General features: G+C 42.8%; 1 protein-coding gene and 1 long non-coding RNA gene across 3 annotated transcripts in view; both read left to right on the forward strand.

The window, feature by feature from the left end:
• LOC115155529 (rho GTPase-activating protein 15) overlaps positions 1-17,468 on the forward strand; it is a 67,714-nt gene that overhangs the window by 35,667 nt on the left and 14,579 nt on the right. Inside the window, exons 8-11 of one of the 2 annotated variants that reach the window (XM_029702212.1) lie at positions 850-984; positions 3,130-3,228; positions 5,542-5,619; positions 7,923-8,057. In XM_029702212.1, the coding sequence (XP_029558072.1) occupies positions 850-984; positions 3,130-3,228; positions 5,542-5,619; positions 7,923-8,057 (447 nt within the window). The remainder of the gene's footprint in view (positions 1-849; positions 985-3,129; positions 3,229-5,541; positions 5,620-7,922; positions 8,058-17,468) is intronic. The other variant, XM_029702213.1, reaches the window with a different exon arrangement.
• On the forward strand, positions 12,918-15,138 carry LOC115155530 (uncharacterized). Its single transcript, XR_003868098.1, has 2 exons — positions 12,918-14,336; positions 14,404-15,138. It is a non-coding gene; the product is annotated as an uncharacterized LOC115155530 (long non-coding RNA).

Raw genomic sequence — 17,468 nt, forward strand, 5'->3', positions numbered from 1 at the left:
AACTGCCTGTGTATATTGGTTCCTAACTTCCCTGGAAAGTTTCATATCGTGGGGGCTATTCGATGCTAATGCAGTACGCCACAGGATGTTTTTGTGCTGTTCAAGGGCAGTCAGGTCTGGAGTGAACCAAGGGCTATATCTGTTCCTGGTTCTAAATTTTTTGAATGGGGCATGCTTATTTAAGATGGTGAGCAAAGCACTTTTAAAGAACGACCAGGCATCCTCTACTGACGGAATGAGGTCAATATCCTTCCAGGATACCCGGGCCAGGTCGATTAGAAAGGCCTTCTTGTTGAAGTGTTTTAGGGAGCATTTGACAGTGATGAAGGGTGGTCATTTGACCGCAGACCCATTACGGATGCAGGCAATGAGGCAGTGATCGCTGAGATCCTGGTTGAAGACAGCAGAGGTGTATTTAGAGGGCAAGTTGGTTAGGATGATATCTATGAGGGTGCCCGTGTTTACGGATTTGGGGTTGTACCTTTTAGGTTCATTGATAATTTGTGTGAAATTGAGGGCATCAAGCTTAGATTGTAGGATGGCCGGGGTTTTAAGCATGTCCCAGTTTAGATCACCTAACAGCACGAGCTCTGAAGATAGATGGGGGGCAATCAGTTCACATATGGTGTCCAGGGCACAGCTGGGGGCAGAAGGTGGTCTATAGCAAGCGGCAACGGTGAGAGACTTGTTTCTGGAAAGGTGTATTTTTAAAAGCCTACTGAGCCTAAAAGCCTACTGAGCCTATAAAAGCCTATATTTGCCTAATGAGCCTTTCTTAAGACAAACATAACATCATAGCTTTCCCTTTCACTTAATTTAACCGTGTGTCTCTTTCTCTGTGTTCCTGAGAAGTGTTCAAGTCTTCCAAGCTCACCTACAGCATGTCGGACAGTGCTGATAAGAACGGGGTGAAGAACAGACTCAAAAAGTTCATCACAAGACGGCCCTCTATGAAGACTCTACAGGAGAAAGGCATCATCAAAGGTATCAGAGTATTCTGCCAGGATAGGTTGATTCTTTTCCAACACACCACACATGTTGTGAGGAACATAAATCTTTCAAAATGTATTGCACATTTTGACTACCTTCTTTCAATTTGGACTACCCTTCAATCAGAAAGAGGAGACGGAACTGTAGCTGTGCATTCCCGATGTGATGTCACAATTTATTACATCATTATTTAGAACTATAGAATAACTAGTGAAAAACAACACACCAATCTACATAAATCACATAACCACATAATCCATTTCTCTCAAGGGGAACTCAATTATTGAGCCCACGGTTGAAGGAAAATATTTAAATACATTTGCAATACTTAGAAGAAGGTAACAGTATTTGGAATTTCCCCCAGATTCAAGGAGACCCTTTAATGTGGTGTCCATGGGACAAACGCTTGATCAAAGGGAGAGGACATTATTGACGGAATAAATGAAATACTTGGTGCAGGTGCCCCTCAGACTGTCCTTTTTGTCAGGGCTGAAGAGAACGACACTTCATGTGTGTTTCCTCAAATCAGGCCCCCTTCCCTCCCTCCCCCTCTTTCCTATCATACTTCAGAATGCAAATTAAATCCATGCAACGCAAGGGTTATTTGAATTCCTTTAGGAGCGGTAATTTTGCTCCATTTCACTGGCCCCCTCCCCCTCAACATTTCCCATGCTTATCCGCTGAGCGCTGGGAAGTGGATTTTGTATACAAAGGTGCCTTCTAGCAATCATTTCTGTATTTGTCGAACCCTCCACTGTATAAACAACAGAGGGTTATCTTTGATGTTGTCCAGTGCTAGAGAGACAGCACTGTTCCAGAGGACCCATACAGTAACATAAGCCAGTTGATGAGTGAAAGAGTGTACCTCTGTGCACAGTCAGTTTGAATACCAGTCTATGTTTGATGAGGTATGCTTTGCTAACCCTATATGGCGTCTACTGGAGATGAACTGACCAATGTTAGTGACCACAAAAGCCTGAGTATATTGCCAGTAGGGACAGGTTAAGTGAGGGACTTCTCAGTATATTTGAATGGACAAAAGTAATGAACCAATGAGACATTTTTTTATTTATTTCACCTTTATTTAACCAGGTAAGCTAGTTGAGAACAAGTTCTCATATTTACAACTGTGACCTGGCCAAGATAAAGCAAAGTAGTGCAACACAAAAAACAACATAGAGTTACACATGGAATAAACAAGCGTACAGTCAATAACACAGTAGAAAAAGTATATAAACATATATAAAATGTTTGTAAGGGAAGAGAATGTGTTTCCCCTCTCCCTCTGATTGGAGCAAAGATAATGTTGTCTCCCTCTCCCTCTGATTGGAGCAAAGATAATGTGGTCCCCCTCTCCCTCTGATTGGAGCAAAGATAAGATGGTGCCCCTACCCCTCTGATTGGAGCAAAGATAATGTGGTCCACCTCTCCCTCTGATGGGAGCAAAGATAATGTGTCCCCCTTTCCGTCTGATGGGAGCAAAGATAATGTGGTCCCCCTCTACCTCTGATGGGATCGAAGATAATGAGGTGCCCCTCCCCCTCTGATTGGAGCAAAGATAATGTGGTCCCACTCCCCCTCTGACTGGAGCAAAGATAATGTGGTCCCCCTCTCCGTCTGATTGGAGAAAAGAGAATGTGGTCCTCCTCTCTGTCTGATTGGAGCAAAGTTGCCTTGGAGACTCAGGGTTCATGGGAAAATCAGGGTTCATAGGAAATTGTTTTACTTAGCAATAAAATGCTGTGTGTGGTTAACCATTAGATTGATTATCCTTTACCAGTGTAGCCGTGGAACCTATGTACTGTTATCAACACTGTTCTGGAAACAGCCATCAGAGGAGAACAAGGGAAGTAGGAGTCAAGAGCAATGCTATGAATGAATGACCTATCCCTCAACCTAATGATGATGATCAATGGACAGTAGTAATGAGATGTTTCAGGTGTGAATGGAAATGTCCTATTAAACAGATACTCTGCCGTTCCACCAAGTTCCTCCTCTGTGCATTTACGATCTGAAAAAACACAGTTCAGCACAATTAAATGCTGAAGCTGTTCTCTTTGATGTTATCGCTAATTTCAATACTTTTTACACTGTAGCTTTAATTCAGTAGTTCTGGGGAATGGTGTTTTTTCTTCACAGATCGAGTGTTTGGGTGTCCCTTGTTGGCACTTTGTGAGCGGGAAGGGACCACTGTGCCAAATTTCGTCAGGCAGTGTGTGGAGGCCGTTGAAAAAAGAGGTATGTAAGTACTTTGTGTATGGGAAATAATGTAACTATTTACACACACACATACTCAAACACAGACGGACGGCCCGCTCATTAGGCAGGATTAGGCGGCTGCTTATGGCGGAAGATTGACGAGGGTGGCGATTTCTGAGCTAAACAGACCAAGACGCACCTCCAACAACAACATATCAAACCTCACTTAATTCTGCCCCAAAACAATGACAATTCCTCTCAACCAGTGGCATAATTATCTTTTTAGGTGAGTGCTGATGCCACCCTTTGATAAGCAGCGGCCACTTTGTCAAAGGTAGGGGCGCAAAATATTTTGCTTGTCCATTCCCAGCCGGCTCTACAGGGTGCTGTTGGAGAGACACATCTCTCCAACAAAATAATTTAACATCAATCATGTAGCAGACATAGGACTAGTAGAAAGAGTATGTGGCCTTTTCTGTAGCCTACAGACTGGAGATAAATTGTATGACAACATAATTTCTCCGACCAAGTAGCCTGACCTAAAAGGCTCTCAATCAAATAAAACATTTGCTGTCATGTTAACAAACGACATGTCCTAAAAACAGGACAGGTCAATATGGAATGGACATTCACAACTTGTCCATGAGTTTCACCCCATTGTCATGATCAGTGGTTTCAATTTTATATCCATACATTTTTGACAAGCTGATCATAGCGAAAAATAAAATGCTTCTGCATTTTCTGCTGTGTAAACACGCTCAGGATAACTCCTGATAATGTTGGGTAGCTGATATTCAGAGCTTAAATAGCCAAACTGATTAGTCACTGGAATCAGGACTAATAAAGCCAATGCAATGGCCTGTTTTACAAACGGTGGGCCTAACACATGGATGGGCATTCATACAGTTCCATTGCGGGCTGACTTGGTAGGCTACACCCCAGTAAGCAGAGCCGATGTCTTTTGGACATCTTTTTTTGTCCCGTCCGGACATAGTTTTTTTGGTGTTTTACAAATGGTAGGCTTACCAGATAGATTGGCATTCACAAAATTAAATTTCAGACAACACTGTAGGCTAGACCTCAGTAAGAACGGACCGACGGTGACGCCTTTTTGGTGTCTTTTTTTTGGTGCAGTTGCGGAACGGCCTTGATTTCCACATCCACAGATGTTGGTGTTTGGTCCAGTCCGGACAAACTCTGAACCAATCATTGACATCTATGTTTGGTTCACATTTTGCCCGGACCAGCCTTGATTTGGCCCAAAGATAGACGTCTATAAATGACATATTTTAAATTTCATTCAGAACCAAAAAAGTGCCTGATTTCAACATCCGGAAAATACATATTTTCAACGTCTGTAAAATACATATTTTCAACATGAGGAAAACAAGTATTTTCAAATTTCATTGAGAACCAAAATTGAACCTGATTTCTACGTCTGGATAAGTTCCGGGAAAATATGACTTTCCAATGTCCTTGAAAATATGTATTTTAAACATACGGAAAATACCCTTTCACCTTTCATTCAGAACCTACAATGAACCTAACTTCAACGTCTGGAAAATATGTATTTTAAATGTAATTTTGCTTACTGGGACTATTCCAGTTTTGTGGGGGCAGCAGTTTTTGGTCTCACCTATGGCTGCAGAATGGCAAGGGCCAGCCCTGCACACAAGCAAGCAACATTTGGCCAGGCTCTGGATACAGCAGGAAAAGTACAAGCAAACAGCTTCTGACTGCCTTGCATGTAAACAAAGGGCCCAACATGCTGGGGTCAAATTCATCTGGACGTCTTAACATTTGAGCTGCAGAAAATAGCCATGACATTATACAAGAACGCCTTGCAAAGAATGAAACCGTGTACGTCTTCCTTACTTTTTCAAGTCAACAATATCCTCTAGTTACCCCACCAGTGACAGCGGTACAGTATATCGCCTTCCACTGTCAAATGCTCAGCAATGTGGACGGACATTCATTAGAGCAGCTGACAGAAAAGACCAGAGGAACGTGTCGCCCCGGCTACCTCTGGGCAGCGGCAGTGTGACTCAAATTGTGCTGCCGATTTTTGGATTACAATCTGTAGCCTAGCTACAGTGTGTCCACTTTCAAGCCTCCAGGATTGTCACAGTGAAATAGAGTCGTATTGCGTCCAAGTCAAAGCCTCTATCTAGGGATGATGTCAGCTATCCATTCCACTGCAGTGAATGTTAAAATGATCTATCGAAAAACCCAGAATTTCTTTCTAAATTGGTCAATTTTGTTAATCTAAGTCCAAATTAAAGCTTAGTCTTGTCAAAGTGTGAAGTATGTGTGTAGTATGTCACAGGCTTGTGTCTATCTTGTATCCACCAGGTTTAGAGGCTGATGGCATCTACAGAGTGAGTGGTAATCTTGCCACCATCCAGAAATTACGATTCTTGGTTGACCAAGGTATGTTCTGTTGTTTAATTCACTTGATTCTTGGTTGACCAAGCTATGCTCTGTTGTTTGATTCACTTGATTCTTGGTTGACCAAGCTATGCTCTGTTGTTTAATTCACTTGATTCTTGGTTGACCAAGCTATGTTCTGTTGTTTGATTCACTTGATTCTTGGTTGACCAAGCTATGTTCTGTTGTTTGATTCACTTGATTCTTGGTTGACCAAGCTATGTTCTGTTGTTTGATTCACTTGATTCTTGGTTGTCCAAGCTATGTTCTGTTGTTTGATTCACTTGTGATTTTATTTATGTTATATTGTTTGTATTACGGCCACATTCCCAGTAAACTAATATAGTTTTGCTGTCCCTATTATGGATTAATAGTAGTTAACTTCATACAGTTCAGTTTCTGCTGGATATCATACAATGAACACACAGGATTGAATTGAGGTGTTCTTTGTGATAAAATGTATACAACCACGACTGTGTTCTGCTGAAATCATGGATAATTCTGAGTAATTACTGAGTAATTCTACTTTACAGCTAAACTATGAATAACTGCAGAGACATTTTCTTGTTGAATGAGAAAGTGATCACAAGACTGTCTTTTGCAAATACAAAAAAAGATTCCCAAATACCTTAAGAATGGGATCTTTCAGAGTAAACGGAAGGATAGCGAAGCATCCCTCATGAGACTTCAAGTCAGATCTGTGCCTCCAGTGAAACACGTCTACCTACTTCATCTGAATTATCCAAGGTCTCCTTGTGAGGGGCTGATGGGGGATTTCTCCATCAAACCAACAAGAGAACGTTTGTCTGTTGTTGTCCAGAGCTCTGAGAAGGAAGAATAGACTGGTTGACCTTTAAACTAATGTATCATTCTGGAATGTACTTTTCTGTCATGAAGAAAGCTAGCAACCTTCTTCTTTAGACACACCATTATGTTTTTATTGTGCCCTGTAGTCCTACAGATTAAAAAAGTGGTTTGTGACGCGGGACATTGTGGGAAGAGTGACATCACCAACATTCTGCACATTCTGAGCATTCTGACACAGTGACACCATGTGCCTACATTCTGTCCCACTCATTCCATGTCTCCTGAATATGCTCCCAACCCCCGTAGTTCTACAGAGCCAGTACAGTACAAGCTCAAGAGAGAGTGGGTTGAAAGCATCGACCATGTAGTAGGCTACTATGTCCTTCAGGACCATATACATATAGAAAGCAACAAGTTCACTTTTTCTAGTGGGTCTTTGTACAAGGCAACCGTGGGCTGATTAACAATCCACTCAGATGTGTCAAGTGGACACACTGGAGAGGCTGGCTAATTGAAAGTCTGGACTTTCTGCTAGTGAATACCTAAAACTGTCCAGAGAAAGAGAGAAATACCTACTTGCTTTGTCATTTTATATGAGTCTGACTGTCCAACAGTCCAACAGTCCAAAAGAATGAAGGGAAGATTAAGAGCATCTCGACATATACATAGGCTTAATTTCAAAACATGAATGTAATATTTCTAAGATTATTATCTCTAATAAAAGATCCCATGGCTTTATATTCTGATCATGTGACAGGGTTGCCTGAAATGAACGATGGCTTATTTCCGGTTTCAACATACACCATAATGTGACCATTCCACTGTCTTCAGAGCTTCAGGCCCTGTCATCTTGGCTTTGGATCATAGGCCTACTGCTGCCCTCCTGTGACATATTGAGCCGGGTGCCTCTGAATCAGGTATCCACCTGATGTCTCTGTCACTAACCAGAGTTTTCAGAAATAACTCATTTCAGCAGAAGGTATCTGTCAGTCTAAAACGGAGACACATGCTGCTTTATCAGACCTCTGGGTAGCTGGGAGCCTGTTAGTGAGCGCCGCTGTTAGCAGGTAAACATTAGCACAGTAATTAGCCCTCTCTAATTATCCCAATTAAAGCTGTGTTGTTCCTTCTTTCTCCCCTCTCCTGTTCCCTTTCTCTCTCGCACATTCTCTCTATCTCTCTCTCTCTCTTTGTCTCTCTCTCTTTGTCTCTCTCTCTTTGTCTCTCTCTCTTTGTCTCTCTCTCTCTCTCTCTCTCTCTCTCTCTCTCTCTGTCTCTCTCTCTCTCTCTCTCTCTCTCTCTCTCACCGTTCCTGTTCCTTCTTTCTCTCTCTCCTTCTCTCCTTCTCTTTCTCACCGTTCCTTCTCTCTCTCTCCCTCTTTCTCTCTCTCTCCATGTCCCCCCTCTCTCCCCCCCTCTCTCTCGCTCTGTCTCTCTCTCCACACCCCACTCTCTCTCCCCCCTCTCTCTCTCCCCATCTCTTCCTGGTGATGTCCCAGAGGTGGAGTTTAACCTGGACGACAGCCAATGGGAGGACATCCACGTTGTCACCGGGGCACTCAAGATGTTTTTTCGGGAGCTGCCAGAGCCGCTGTTTCCCTTCCCATTCTTTGAGCTGTTTGTGGAGGCCATCAGTGAGTATACAGGCCAGCTGGGGCTGCTTTTGTTTGTCATCAGCACATACATTTTAGTGTCAGCTCCTTTTTAAAGCACATTTAAAGCATATTTGCAAGGCGTGCACTTGCAGTCAGGTCTCAGTCACCTTCATTTTAAGGTCAAGAAGAGTGAAAATATGGAATGCATTGAACATCTCTAGATCTAGATGAATAGTTGTTTGTGTCAGAACTGTGTAACCAGTGAAATATGCAGGCTAGCCTGGGTTTTACATAGTAACACATTCATCAGGTCCTTTGGTGTGTTAACATTTATCCTGTTTATACTATACTCATTATGCTTTTATTTGCCTCTAGAAACATTGTCGTCAAGGCTGCTCAGTTAAGCACTAAACTACTTTTCATTCAGAGAGAGCGAGAGATTCACAATGTTAAAATATGTTTCCCATGCCAATAAAGCACTTAAATTGAACATTGAATTGAGAGAGAGAGAGAGGAGTGAGCTGTGGTATGCTACGGTGAAACTCCTCCACTATCTGGAAAACAACAGAGGTCAAATCAATAGCCATATTTCCACATGGTCACTTGGCACCGAGCTATGAGCCCAGAGCAAAACATCAGAGTTAAAAATGTAGGTTGAATTTGGAGGCGGTGAATAAATCCTCTTAGAACGTTACGATGACGCTGAACAGTATTTACACTGTATCATTCACTCTTACAGTACACCAAGTGGTTTCTTATCTACAGCTTTCTATCTGTCCTGTCAAAAGAGGTCGCTGTTGAACAGTGAGGTGATGTGGGTCTCTCTCTCTCTCTCTCACTCTCTCTCTCTCTTTCTCTCCCCTCTTTCTTTCTTTCTCTCTTGCTCACTCTCACTCTCTCTCTCTCTCTCTCTCGCGTTCTCTCTCATCCCTGAAATCCCCTGGTCCTAAGTGGGGGAATTCTGCAGGCTAAAGGCCAAACCAGCCAGGGCTGGCAGTCCAGACAGAAGCTATCACAAGATCAGATCTGCCACTAAGTCATGTGTCGTTGTACTTTCACTCGCTCCACCACACACAAACACACACACACAAACACTCACATCTCTCCACACATACACACTCACATCCCTCCACACATACACGGACACAACCCTCCACACACGCCACCGCACACCACCCCAACCCACTACTCAATTATCCCCCATCATGCCAATAATCAGGCCTAAAAAGAGCCAATAATCAGGCGAAAGAGAGAACGAGAAAGAGGGGAGAGAGAGAGCGAAAGAGAAAGAGAAAGAGGGAGAGGAGGGAGAGAGTGGGATGTGGAGAGAGAGGGGGGACATAGAGAGAGAGCGAAAGAGAGAGAGAGAGAGAGAGAGAGAAAGCGGGGAGAGAGAGATAGAGACTCCTCCACTATCTCCACGTATCGGCCCAGAGCAAAACAACATCAGAGTTAAAACTTTAGGTTGCATAATATCCTCTAAGAACATCAAGATGACGCTGAATAGCAATGTTCCATCTAAGCGCGCAGCTCTCCCAGGAACGCCGAGGAGAAGAAATAGAGAAGCACGAGATTGAACTTCACTCAACTTTCTCGAGTTTTCCCCCTTAGGTAACACGATCAACGTTTCCCTTTACTGTGGGAATTGTGATCGAATCAACGCAATATTAGCTACTTTCAATGCAACACACCGAAATAAAACAAACTATGCAAGACTTAGTATGCAAAACCAACTATGCAAGAGGTTTTGTTGTAAGCAGAACGCATCGGAGTAGGATTCAATTGCATTGACACACACGACTCTACACAGACTGGTGCAACCTAACCAAGATGGGCTTGTTTTCAGATCAAAGTGAGAGCTGCATGTAGCCACATGTACACATGTTGTTCATATCCTTTACTAGTTAGTGTGTTATTAGTTGTTATAGACCATTTGTAGTCAGCAATGGGGGAGTGATTGTTTCCTACAAGAGCACAAAACATATACATTTCTAGACATCTTTGAAAAGCAAGTCAGGTAAAGAGCTTATTTTTTTGTCTTAAAGGGGCGGTGTTGTATTTTGAGACAGGCTTGAATAAGCTAAGTAGCCAATAGGCAGAGGGTAGCATAATTTGTCTGATTCTCTGTAATAATGGTATGGGAATAATGATGCATTTTATTTAGTAAAGTGGTTTCTAGCATCAAACAACACAACAACATTTTCAGGTTAATATCAAGACCTGCATGTTTTTTTTTCAAAAGTCATGGATTGTAGGTCTACATTGAACACCACACATTGGCTGCTACTGTAGGCTGAATGATAGAGCAGCTATTTCCATGTTATGGGATGCATTTTCTCCATTGTTTTTGATGGTAGGCCACTCTGGTAGGTCTATATGATCATCATCCACAGTAGCGTTCTTGACCACTGTCTGAAACTGTAACTTAACGCGGGTACAGCCTCAGTGTTCACAGTAAATTTTCACAATGTTCAAGTTTGCACCCAGCAGACCTGACATTTTCTCAGTGATGAAAACATTTTGAGGGAACATTGCTGTATGTACACTTTATCATTCACTCCATTTACAGTACACCAAGTTGTCTCATAAAGGCAGCAGCCTTGTGTTTTTCTATCTGTCTGTCTAGTGTCTCTCTCTCTCTCTGAATTAACCACTATCATGCCAATGATCTGCCGTCCTACTGATGCCAGTGTTAACCTTGTGTAAACAATGCTATTAAAGGTTGAAAAGCTACCTGGGCCATGTAACGCCACCTCAGGGTTGGAGTACTCGCCTGAGCTCCATGGACAAAACATAAGGAGATGATATTGAATAATGTGCTTTATTTAATATGTGATTTTTATTATTCCCCGATTTAATGCCTATTTGTTATGTATGTGTCATTTTAACAAAAGTGCCTGCTGTTATCAATGCCCATCTCATGGTCAAATATTCATTTAGCAACCCTAGAAGCCCCCAAAAACAGATTGTGAAAACAATCCCAAGGTGGTGGTATAATTTGGCAATAAATATTTACATGCTCCAGAATGTAGACCAGAATCCCCTCTGACGCTCAAGGTGGTTCTATCCAGTTAATCAGATGAGCATGAGCATGGCTGATGAGGCTCAGACAGCGTTTAGACAACTAATTAGCAGTGTAAAAAGCCCTTCATAGCAGGAGGTGTAATTAGGATAACCTGCTACACCGTAGAGATGAAACGACCAGGGTCACTACAGATTCACCACTAAATGAATGTAGTTTTAATGTGAGAGGGTAACTAAATAGATGTATTAGCCACCATATGGAGGCGTATGTCATTCATTGAGGTACGCCATTCATTGAGGTACGCCATTCATTTACATTGCAAAGATACTGGGAAATAACTTGGCATCAGCACATGGCAATCACCTGCCCCTTGTCATTTAGTCATAGTCCAAGATAATGAGCTGGTTGAACTGTCCAGAACATTAGAGCAAGGCCTCATCTGCAGCCAACCCATTATTACTAAACAGAGCTATTTGATGCCCTCATCCCCCATTTAGAACACGGGTATTGAGAGACACTGGGATTGGGAGACACTGGGAGATTGTCTTCTGGTGATGGAGATGGGTTGTCATCATTAGTCCTATCGCCTGTGCTGGCTGGCCCTGTAATGGGGTCACATTAGGGGGAGATTCCATGGGCCCGTGGCCGGTGTGGATGGATGGTGGGCTGATTAGGCGGCCTTGAGTACACATCACCAGGTCTCTAATTGAAACCACCGTTCCAGGAAGCAACATTGTTACCGCTGAAACCATGGGCAGTATTGTATTGTTACCTTAGTCATGGGCTAAGAGCTTGTGTCCCATTGGACAAAGAGACTTACAAGTACTACAACATGATGGCTGGAGTATTATTGGATGTAGTCCAGTCCTTTCATATCATATGAAAGTAATGTCTCAGCCACAGATAATGGAGAGAGATATGATATTGTTATCTCCTAAATATCCTAAATACAAACACTTATCATCACATCATATCTTCAGTCCTGCATCTTCTTTCCTTTCTCTTCCTGGTCTCCTCTTTCATTAGTTTTCTCTCTACTTTTGTATAAACAGATACCCCCTTCTCTCTCTTCCTTCTTCTCCTTATCTTTTCTCTCCCTTCCCTCCTCTCCCTCCCTCTTCCCACTCTCTTCCCTCTCTTTTCCCTCCCTCTCTCATCCCTCTCCCTCTCTCTTCCCACTCTCTTCCCTCTCTCTTCCATCCTCTCCCTTCCCTCCTCTCTCTCATCCCTCCTCTCCCTCTATCTTCTCTCCCTCTCTCTTCCCTCTCCCTCTCTCTCTTCCCTCCCCTCCCTATCTCTTCCCTCCTCTCCCTCTTATCCCTCCTCTTCCTCTCTCTTATCTCCTCTCTCGTCCCTCCTCTCCCTTGCTCTTCTTTCCTCTCCCTTACCTCCTCTCCCTCTTGTCCCTCCTCTTCCTCTCTCTTATCTCCTCTCCCTTCCCTCCTCTCCCTTCTCTCCTCACTCTCTTCCCTCCTCTCCCTCTCTCTTCTCTCCTCTGTCCCTTCCCTCCTCTCCCTCTCCCCTCTCCCTCTTGTCCCTCCTCTTCCTCTCTCTTACCTCCTCTCCCTCTCTCTTCTCTCCTCTGTCCCTTCCCTCCTCTCCCTCTTGTCCCTCCTCTTCCTCTCTCTTATCTCCTCTCCCTTCCCTCCTCTCCCTTCTCTCCTCACTCTCTTCCCTCCTCTTCCTCTCTCTCCTCTTCCTCTCTCCTCTCCCTTCTCTCCTCTCCCTTTCTCCTCTCCCTCTCTCTTCTCTCCCTCTCCCTTCTCTCCTCTCCCTCACTCTTCTCTCCTTTCCCTCCTCTCCCTTCCCTCCTCTCCCTCTCCCTTCTCTCCTCTCCCTCCCTCTTCTCTCCTTCTCCCTTCCCTCCTCTCCGTCTCTCTTCTCTCCTCTCCCTCTCTCTTCTCTCCCTCTTAGCCCATAGGTTTGATTAGTTGCTCAGGCTGAGGTCCTCAGGTGGGGCCCATGCAGGCCCTATCTTCCTGTTTCCCTTCCCAGTGTGCTGTTCATTCTTGGAAGGCTGAGAGGAGCAGCTGTGTTTGCAGGCCCTGATCCTGGCACCAACTTACCACGTTCTATTATTCATGTGGGCCTCAGTATCAGAGAGGGGAATCTGGAATCTCCAGCCACCTGTCTCACAGACAAACACTCCTTTTTTTCCCGCAAGCAAATCAATGCAAACACTATGAATTGAGTTAGATCTTGTTGAACTGAGTTAGATCTTGTTAGAGCACTATGTCTATAGTTGATGTTTGAACACTGAAATCATGGGGTTGGATTGTAGAGGATGGTGGCGGCGTTGTTAGTGTTGCCAGTAAATGTGTAAACTAACATGTTACATGTTCATGGCTGTGTGCAAACTCTCAGTATGCCTGTCTGTGTTGTATCTGTTCAAACTCTCAGTATGCTTGTCTGTGTTTTATCTGTTGAAACTCTCAGTATGCCTGCCTGTGTTTTATCTGTTGAAACTATCAGTATGCCTGTCTGTGTTTTATCTGTTGAAACTATCAGTATGCTTGTCTGTGTTTTATCTGTTGAAACTCTCAGTATGCCTGTCTGTGTTTTATCTGTTGAAACTCTCAGTATGCCTGTCTGTGTTTTATCTGTTGAAACAGATTTGACCTCTTTTAACATGAACAGATTTTATTCCATTCTTTGCTCCCAGTAATTGATGACCAGCAACCTTTTAAAATCTTCTTCTGTTAATTCAAAAATGCTAATTAGGAAAAAAAATGCATGTTTTCCCAAGTTGTTGGGTCCTTGTCTGTGCCATCAGTAACCATGGAAATGAAGTCATGTGAGTTAGTAACTGCGCAACCCAGAGGAGGAGAGGAGTGGAGGGAAGTCTGTAAGCTGCTCCTCGCCTCACATCTCCATCAAGCCAGGGACTTTCTCATCACTAAGTAGCTAGCACAGTTTAGTACACAGCTCTGATTTAGTCACTATACTAACACAAAAACACAAACAACACAGCGGAAAACAGCTCTGCACAGAAAATCAAGAGAATGTATTCTGTCTCAGTAGGAGTTGATTCACCCACTTAAGCAATAACCAATGAGGATTTTGTATTTATGATAATACTGTAGATTAGGGCGACAAAACTGGATGTACAGTATATGACAAACTTAAAGAGAATCATATTCCTCTTTTTAATGTTTGGTACTTGTTTGTAAATGGTTATCATGGTGATATCCGACATTCTGCAAACGGTCCAGGCTACAATTGGGTCAGTTCATCAGATGCCTATTTCATCAGGATCTTTATTGGAAAATGTTAACGTCCAGCACTAGTTCCAGGTCATCTTGGGTGACACACCACTTCTCCAGCTTCAAAGAGAGGGGTGTTGACCCGGTCAGTGACCAGGTCATCTTGGGTGACACACCACTTCTCCAGCTTCAAAGAGAGGGGTGTTGACCCGGTCAGTGACCAGGTCATCTTGGGTGACACACCACTTCTCCAGCTTCAAAGAGAGGGGTGTTGACCCGGTCAGTGACCAGGTCATCTTGGGTGACACACCACTTCTCCAGCTTCAAAGAGAGGGGTGTTGACCCGGTCAGTGACCAGGTCATCTTGGGTGACACACCACTTCTCCAGCTTCAAAGAGAGGGGTGTTGACCCGGTCAGTGACCAGGTCATCTTGGGTGACACACCACTTCTCCAGCTTCAAAGAGACACAGCATTTGTAAATGAATAATTGCACATACTTTGACCTGGCCTAGTTCAGATAATAATCACCATTACGGTAGAACAAAACTAACAGAAAGATTTAGGACATCCTGTCATTATTTATTCTAACTCAAATGCAAAGTGCACATCCCAGAAAGGCAAGCAGAGAGCCCAGAGCCTTACAAGCCCTTTACCAAGGAGTTATTCTGACTAGAATGACAGTCTATGGTTTCTTTCTGTTATCTGACTTATTGAGAGAGACTTATACAGAGAACTCATCGTAATCACAGATTGATTCTTGACGTGTGATCTGTGTTCATAATGAGTATTAATTATGATTGTATTTCCTGAAATTGGAGAATGTGGTGCAAAGCACTACCATGAATATGCAATGAAAAATTTAACAAATTATTAAAAACTGTCTCAAAATTTGCACTTCTGTTCTATTGTGCTGAGACCTCTTTATATGGTAATATTTCAGTTTGAGAATAACATTTCTTCATAATTCAATTTGACGTTTGATCAAGATAATTCAATATACTACCTTTTTATGAAATGGGGGCATTCAATGTTCTTCTAAGACTTTGTTATTCATTAACCAAAAGCAAACTCATGCGATCCATTTCCAATCTCAATCACAACTTCCAGGATTATTTGCTTTCTGATAATATTTTCCCTGACAGAGTTCTGGTGATCCATGCCACACTCTACGCCTGGCTGGAAAATAGTTTTTTTTTTTAAACTAGATTTCCTGAAACTAATTATGTTTCCCTGTTAATGGGATTAAATGCACAGCGGTTTAGGTAGTGAATTTGTATCTAGTCACTGTGTCACCGATTGAAACACTTAAGGCTGTTCTGCAGTAATTGCCTATTCAAAGTTCAAAAGGCACACGGCGATCTGAGCTTTCTTTATTGCAGGTGTATGGTAACAATTGAATAAGATGAGAAAAAGAAGAAACCTGCACACTGCTCTTGCTTGTATTCCTGTTCTTTATTAAGCTTTACGTGTCGGCTTCAAGGCCTTCGTCAGTGCTTGTTAAGGCCTTGAGGCCAATACTTAAAGCTTAATAAAGAACAGGAATACAAGCAAGAGCAGTGTACAGGTTTCTTCTTTTTTCTCGCAGTAATTGTCTATAAAATGTGCAGGAAGTTGGAAGTAATTGTTTTAGTGATACAATATGAAAGTAACTATGAAATAATAAAAAAAATGGCTATATTTTAGGTTATTACCTCTACTTAGAGATAGAAAAGAAAACATGTTGGGGGCACTTACCTTCTTGTTCCAATCCATACACCTCAATCACTTTTCAATCTTTGTTCTGGAAAGTGTCTGTTCCATGGGCTACGCCCCATCCAGTATTGAATTACATTGGACCACCAGTGTTTGTTTGTGTTGTATGCAGACCTGGATGAGGAGTTGTAATGCTCTCTTTTCATAACAAGTCATAAATGACTTAATCCCCTCTAGGTTCCCAAAATCTTCCTAATGCTCCAACCGGGGACTAAAGTTGACATGACTAATGTTCGTTTAGTCTTCTGTGGGGTACGCTGTCTCCCTTGAGATGCTTCCCATCATTGAGAGACTTTGCTTTCCTGTCGGTGCCGGATCTATAACAATATTGGATTCGTTAACAAAAGAAAACTGGGTCTTCCATGAAATGGTACCACATTTAGTGTTGTGTGGTACCACAATGAGTCAGCTCCATCAATTAAATAATCAAAACTTAATCTATAAGGAAGCTGAAAATTATCTAAAGGTTTTGAACGTTTGTGTGAAGAGCAGTATTGCCTGGGGTGCATTCAGTCCGATTAAACGTTTGCTATGTTGCGTGACATTTTTTACTGAATGACACATTCCTACAAAACCTTCTTCAATGTTTTTTTTAACAGACTTTGAGGTCCATTTGCTCTGTTTGGTGGGTGTGGCTTGAAGCAATGAGTGGCGTATGTAAAGGGCTGACAGCGTTCCCCAACCCATAATCCAACCCCTCCCCATTTTTCAAATGTCCTTCAGAACAGCACAGTTTCCAATTAATTGAAAGTTACACACCGTTTTTTTTTGCACTAAATGCTGCCCTGTATTCAACTAGCTTCCGTGCTCAATCAGTACCATGCAACATGACCCTGTGTGACTTTACAGGTCAGGCTATATGTTACAGGGTGTGGTACATTGGAGTGAATCAGCACATTCAGATACTATAATCCTAACAGGGCATTTCAGCCTGCTTTATATTAATGACACTGTCCTCTCCATCTGTCCACAATGGTGAGCTGAGGGGCATCTCCAATATGTCAGCCACCAACGGCAAAGTCATTAATGAATCATGTCCTTTGTGCCAGTTATGGAGACTAGATTAAATATTTTAGGGTGAGGCCTTCTATTGATTAGCTAGGTAGCAGCAAACGCCTCTTAGAAAGTGTACTTAACAGATATATAACCTGATCCATTTCAGTGAGTCTACTAAACTCTCATCTTAAATCACTTAGGATAATCTCAGTGATAACTTCCAGTCATAGTTGATACAGAGGACAAAAACGAAACAGGAGAACTTTGTTGAGAGAGAGTGACAGGAAAAGCTCCCACAGAGACTGAGCAGAGACAGAGCAAAGACAGAGACAGAGCAAAGACAGAGACAGAGCAAAGACAGAGACTGAGCAGAGACAGAGACAGAGCAGAGACAGAGCAGAGACAGAGACAGAACAGTGACAGAACAGTGACAGAGCAGAGACAGAGACAGAACAGTGACAGAGCAGAGACAG

The sequence above is a fragment of the Salmo trutta genome, chromosome 20 (genome assembly GCF_901001165.1).
Source record: "Salmo trutta chromosome 20, fSalTru1.1, whole genome shotgun sequence".
NCBI lineage: Eukaryota > Metazoa > Chordata > Actinopteri > Salmoniformes > Salmonidae > Salmo > Salmo trutta.